The following is a 6,777-nucleotide window of genomic DNA, read 5'->3' as shown; positions in this document are numbered from 1 at the left end:
GAACCTGTTTCAAAAAAAAAAAAAAAAAAAAAAAAAAAAAAAAAAAAAATAATAATAATAATAATAAATAAAACCATTTTTAAGGCCTTTTTGACTTAGCTTCTCCAGCCTTGTCTATTGGCATTCACCCTTCGCACTGTATTATCCACTCACATCTCTCAGCACCTTGATCCACCAAGCACTCTCACCTTTAAGTGTCACCCATGTTGGTCCCTCTGCCTCATCTGCTTAACTCCCAGTCCCTCCCTGAAGTCATGGCTGAAATGCCCCTCCCTGTTCTATGCCACCATAGCACCCTCACAATACTGCCTGTCTCCTGCACTAGACTTGGTCCTGAAGAGCAAGGCTGTTCATGTCTTGCTCATTACTGCATCTCCAGTACCTGGCACAGTGCTTGGCACCAAGTATCTGCTGCTACTTGTCAATTGCATGAATGAATTATTATACACATTTCTCACAAGTAAGGGGGGTAGTTGTGCAGAGTAAGAAAGTGCATGTGATAGGGGCTTTTTATCTAGAAAACATTTAATAAAACTAGCAATTTTAATACCTTAAGTTGGTTTTGCACATTTCCTCCTAACAGCTCAGAATTTAAAGTCTGAAGCTAATACTTGCTTTCATGTTAATTTTTTTGAACTTTTTATTGAATGGATAATATGCATACCTAAATTAATTCTTTGTATGTTTAGGATATTCATTTAAATTTACCATAAGTCATACCCTTGGTTGCAAAGAGACTCTGTGCTGACCCAAGAGAGATATCTGTACTGGAGTCAAACTGAAGCCAAAATCTTACCTCTAAACCGAGCACATTTGAAATGCTTTCAAATGTGTGCTGTTTACATGCTTTTAGGGAAGAGAGACTGTTAGAGGCCTGTCTATTGTGTTTCCACAGGCTATTTGGGGGCTTGGTGCTGGACATCAAGCGGAAGGCCCCCTGGTACTGGAGTGACTACCGGGATGCACTCAGCTTACAGTGTTTGGCCTCCTTTCTGTTCCTGTACTGTGCCTGCATGTCACCTGTCATCACCTTTGGGGGATTGCTTGGAGAAGCCACTGAGGGACGCATAGTAAGGACTTTTAACCACTTCTAATGGTCCCAAACAAGACCTAAAATATTGTGGCGGTGGCCAAGTCCACTGTGGGGGAAATTACCTGGTCTAGGACTGAAGAGATTAGATTTTTCCTCTGAATTACCATGGTCTTCTGACATCATACCAAAGAGCAACATGGTCCTCTCTTTAGAACAGACTCTTCTGCTTGAGCATCAGCTTCAGTAGCTGGTTGCCTAGTTGAATTTTCTATTGCCTCAGTGATGGAATTGGATATAGTGATGCCATTTTAAAATAAGATTTAAAGTGACTCTATATGTGAGCTTGTAGTGTGAATGGTATCACTGTGCTTTCTATATATTTTCAAATACTGAATTGAGTCACTGAAGAATAGGAGTTAGTTAAGGAATCATGTGTCAATGGATCTGGGCACCTGAATTATTAAAGTAGTATCTGTTTATAGGAATATTAGATGGTGTGTGCACATCACTCTTGCTAAGATGAAATACAAGCAAATGGCCATCAAGGCACACAGGAGAGCAAAGTCAGGAATGTAGCTAAGCCAACATTACTCTGTACTGATGGGCTACGGACTCAGTGATGGCTTTTTTTCCTCTTAGAGTGCAATTGAATCCTTGTTTGGAGCCTCCATGACTGGGATTGCTTATTCGTTGTTTGCGGGACAGGCTCTCACCATCCTGGGAAGTACTGGGCCAGTGCTTGTGTTTGAAAAGATTTTGTTCAAATTCTGCAAGTAAGACATTTGTTTTTCTGAAAACCCTAACCAGATTTAGTGATTATGTTGCCAGGATTAAATGTCAGGGTTCTACTCAGTACAGACAGACAATATCATCTGGATTGGAAGAAACCTGAAAGGAGACCATAATTTGGTCTGTTGTCCTGCCCCCAGGTAGCACCATACCTAAAATAGCAGATCTCCTGTTCTTTTTTTTTTGGGGGACGGAGTCTCGTTCTGTCGCCCAGGCTAGAGTGCAGTGGTGCAATCTCAGTTCACTGCAAGCTCCGCCTCCCAGGTTCACGCTATTCTCCTGCCTCAGCCTCCCGAGTAGCTGGGACTATGGGCGCCCGCTACCACGCCCAGCTAATTTTTTTTTGTATTTTTAGTAGAGACGGGATTTCACTGTGTTAGCCAGGATGGTCTCGATCTCCTGACCTTGTGATCTGCCCGCCTCGGCCTCCCAAAGTGCTGGGATTAGAGGCGTGAGCCACCGCGCCCGGCCTCAGATCTCCTATTCTTAATGAGCTTGATTAATATTCCTCAGCCATTATTGAAGTCTTGACATTTTATGTTTAAAAAGACTTTCCTTAGCTAATTCAAACTTCTCTATTTCCATTGTGAGTCAGTTTTTAATTTGGCCTCATATCCCCCCACCTGTTCTTTTTTTTTTTTTTTTTTTTTGCTAGTGGTAGTGGGGCACACGAGTGCTGTGGTTTCCCAACTTTTCCTATATAATCTTTTTTCCTTTTATATTTCAAGTAGCAGCTCATGGGACTAGGACCAGCTCCCTTTTTTCTTAACTGCAAGAATAAGGTCATAATTACATTAGGTAGTAATGGCAGGAATGTATATGAGACAATTTCTTTTTTCAGTTTTCATATCCTTGCCCATATCCTGTGAGGCAAATCTGTATCATAACTGTGCCAGAGCATTATTTAGAAGTAAAATACAGTCAGAATTAGGGATAAACTGGGTTCCAGTGCTGGTTTAGATGAGATGAATTAACCACATTTCTGACTCCTTGTCTCTTAATGCCATCCATCCGTGCTTTCTGATGAACTTTGGTCTTGTTTCAGAGACTATGCTCTTTCATACCTCTCCCTGCGAGCTTGTATTGGACTGTGGACCGCTTTCCTGTGTATTGTCCTTGTGGCAACTGATGCCAGTTCCCTTGTCTGCTACATTACCCGTTTCACTGAAGAAGCATTTGCCTCCCTAATTTGCATTATTTTCATCTATGAAGCAATAGAAAAACTGATTCACCTGGCAGAGACCTACCCCATCCACATGCACAGCCAGCTGGACCACCTTAGCCTCTATTAGTAAGTGTGCTTTCTGCTTATTTTTAAAAATTGAGCAAAGGGCCTGAGTTTAATTGCTGATGTAGAGTGCTAGGCAGTGCTTACAGCTTCTGGTCAAGAAGTGTCTTGCCCTTTGGGAAATGGATGTCAGATACAGACAAGGAGTATTGGAGGGCTACCAGAGGAGGACAATCAAAAGTGTTGACAGAGAAGATCGACTAGAAGTCCCACAGAGGGGACCCAAGAAATGCTTTCCAGACCATGTCTTTTGGTTCTAGGCACTGAAACAAAAATGGGCTGCAAATGTAACAGGGAGAATTTGAGTTAGTTATGGGGAGGAACTTCTTTTTGCAAGGACTTGTGAACCTCTAGACTATGTTATCAAGTGAGAGAATGGACTCTCTCCTTTGTTGAAATGAAGGACTCTCTTTCTTTGAAAGTATGTATAGGCAACTCTTAGGAATTATTAGGTGAAGATATATTAATCATTCCTTTCAGATCCAGAAGTGTCTCACACTGTATCATAAAGATCCAGAAGCCTACTTACCTCCTAGATTTCAACTCAAGAGATTATGATTTGTTTATGTGTTCAATATGGTTTGGATCACTTGGAAAAGAAACACAGTACCTGGCTGTGTTTTCAACCATCTGGGACACTCTGGTCCTATAAACATTTCTTCTCTGTAATAGTATTCTCCAAATTATGACTAAAGATCCTCTTCCCTTAGCTCTGTACATCAAGTTCTGGCTGTACAATTCTGATGTGGAGGATCTGGTTGTGAAATGAACAACTGCAGTCCGAAACTATCTCAGAAGAGAGAGTACACTGTCTGGAGGCATCTGCGAACCAGCCGCAGATACACTTTCATCTATTCTAGTTATTCACTCATTAACCTTTTAAAAATCAGAATTAATAAAAAATTTATTAGAACTTTATTTTACTAGAAAGTAACAATGATTAGGGAGTATCATCTTCAAAGCCTAGTGAATTGGCTCCTATTGGCATTAGAGTTCTCATTTCTGTAAGGTTCATTCTTTGACCTCTTTTTATCATTATTTTCTTTGTTTAACAAATATTTGTTGAGCACCGATTATGTACCAAGCACTGTTTTAGGCCTTGGAAACATAGTGGCAAACATGACAAAGGATCTGTCTTTATGAGGCTTATATCCGAGAAGACAGGCAAAGTGACCAGCCCTGGATTGAGTAGACTTTGGTTCTAGAAACAAATTCTTTGTTAATAAAGCTCAAGATGGTATTTTTTTAAGTCGCATTCTACTGTTTTTTTTTTTTTTTTTTTTTTTTTTTTTGAGACGGAGTCTCGCCCTGTCGCCCAGGCTGGAGTGCAGAGGCCGGATCTCAGCTCACTGCAAGCTCCGCCTCCCGGGTTTACGCCATTCTCCTGCCTCAGCCTCCCGAGTAGCTGGGACTACAGGCGCCCGCCATCTCGCCCAGCTAGTTTTTTTTGTATTTTTTAGTAGAGACGGGGTTTCACCGTGTTAGCCAGGATGGTCTCGATCTCCTGACCTCGTGATCCGCCCGTCTCGGCCTCCCAAAGTGCTGGGATTACAGGCTTGAGCCACCGCGCCCGGCCGCATTCTACTGTTAATTCATATGGTGCTGATGTGAAGCTAGAGCTCCTCAACTCTTTCAGTGATTTTATGTTAATATGTATGGAATTGAGTTTTTAAAAATGGTTTATTTTTTAAAGCAGTTTTAGGTTCACAGCAAAGTTGAACAGCAAGTACAGAGAGTTCACATATACCCCCTACCCCAGCACAGGCACAGTCTTCCCCAATATCAATATCCCACACCGGAGTGGTAAGTTTGTTACAATCAGTGAACCTAAACAGACATATCATTGCCACCCAAAGTCCATAGGTTACATTAGGGTTGACTCTTGGTGTTGTGCATTCTGTGAATTTTGACAAATGTATAATGACATGTATCCTCTATTATAATATTATACAGAATACTTTCACTTCCTTAAATATCTTCTGTGCTCTGCCAGTTGCTCCCTCCCTCCCCCCAACTCCTCACAACCACTGACCTTTTTATGTCCTTATAGTTTTGAATTTTCCAAAATGTCATAGTTGGAATCATACAGTACGTGGCATTTTCAGATTGGCTTCTTTCACTTTGTAATATGCATTTAAGGTCCTCTGTTTTTTCATGACTTGATGGTTCATTTCTTCTTACTACTGAATAATATTTCATTATCTAGATGTACCACAGTTTATTTATTTGGAATTGATTTTTTAAACCTAAGTATAGGGCTTTATAGCTTTCCCTATTACTTTTCATTTTGTCGATTTCTTCCTATTATTCTAACCTGTTGAGAGCTTTTTGAATTTTAATTCAGTCATGCCATATCTTAGAAGGCATGTTTATTAAATTCACAGATCATACAAAGTTAGTAGGGATGGCTGTGTCAGTTGACCATATTGGGAGCCAGGTTGTGCATGAAGCATGCTAGGACTGGGAGACAACATGGTGGCCGATGGCACCGGTGTGGTCTGGTCTGGTCTGGTTTGGCTGGAGTAGGAGGCCTGGGGAAGCTAATAGAGCTTCTAGGTCTGGCTCTACCATGAGTGACCAGGGAATGGCCAAGGTAGTGGGATATTACCAAAGATAACTCAGTGTCAGGAAGTGCTTACATCACGATTCCAGGAGACACTGACTTCTAGAACAAGAGCATGACGAAGGGTATAGGGAATAAGATATTCAGGCTTGGAGGAAGTTGTTGAGAAGTAAATAGGATATCGAAACCTCCTTGCTATGCAGATTAAATTTCTTAGCAAGAGCCTAAGAGATAGAAATCAGGCAAAAAAAAAAAAAAAATCAGGACTCATTCTGGGCATATCAGATGCCAAATGTGGTTGTCGGCACAGTTTAATCCAAGATCCATGGGCTGATTTGAGTCCAACTTTAGTAATGACCGACTGAAAAATTAGAGTGTGATGGGGCCTACAGAGGGGCCTCAACTACTTAGGTTTGAAGTATGCAAAGCAGCAGCAAGGCAGCTCCTGACAGCCTTTAAACCAGTTGTTCTAAAAACGTTTAACTGGATATTTGGCTGTTTTCCTCATGAATCTTTTTAATTTTCCCCTCAGCTGCAGGTGTACTCTCCCAGAGAATCCGAACAATCATACCCTCCAGTACTGGAAGGACCACAACATTGTGACAGCAGAAGTCCACTGGGCTAACCTGACTGTCAGTGTAAGTTTTGGAGCTGTCAGATGTCCTAGCATTATGACCACAGGTTTAGGAGGGACTTCTAAGTGAAAGGGAGGAGTGGCCCTTTGGCAAACTCTGGCATTTACCAAAATAAAGCTTTTTAAAAAACAATTCTTACTCATTTTCTTTTATCCTTTCAGAAGTGTTCTTGTACGTAAAAGGAGAAGATTACCCTTCTCTTTTCTCCCCCCACATCCTACCCAGTGACCCTGCACCAAGGGTAGGTGGGGATGAAACCATGCAGGACAGGGGGCAGATCCAGACATGTGGGGTTGAAGAATATTCAAGTTTGGAGGTCCTCTGTGATAAGAATAATACAAGTTGCCAGGGTCCTTCCAGAGCCTTGGAAATAGTATTTGTTCAGAACACTTCTGGTTCTATGTCTTAGGACCATAAGTAGCCACCCTACTTGAAAGTTGCCTGTGCAAGAGAGGACCCTGCAACTGCA

The 6,777-nt window shown here is 41.6% G+C and overlaps 1 protein-coding gene across 1 annotated transcript in view; it reads left to right on the top strand.

The window, feature by feature from the left end:
• The window catches only part of SLC4A8 (solute carrier family 4 member 8), a 92,420-nt gene that overhangs the window by 45,095 nt on the left and 40,548 nt on the right, over positions 1-6,777 (top strand). Inside the window, 4 exon segments of the mRNA XM_017861522.1 lie at positions 896-1,070; positions 1,673-1,806; positions 2,868-3,113; positions 6,206-6,311. Coding sequence (XP_017717011.1) covers positions 896-1,070; positions 1,673-1,806; positions 2,868-3,113; positions 6,206-6,311 — 661 coding nt within the window.

The sequence above is a fragment of the Rhinopithecus bieti genome, unplaced genomic scaffold, assembly GCF_001698545.2.
Source record: "Rhinopithecus bieti isolate Rb0 unplaced genomic scaffold, ASM169854v2 scaffold_56806, whole genome shotgun sequence".
Classification (NCBI taxonomy): Eukaryota; Metazoa; Chordata; class Mammalia; order Primates; family Cercopithecidae; genus Rhinopithecus; species Rhinopithecus bieti.
This window is presented reverse-complemented; position numbering and strand designations above follow the sequence as displayed.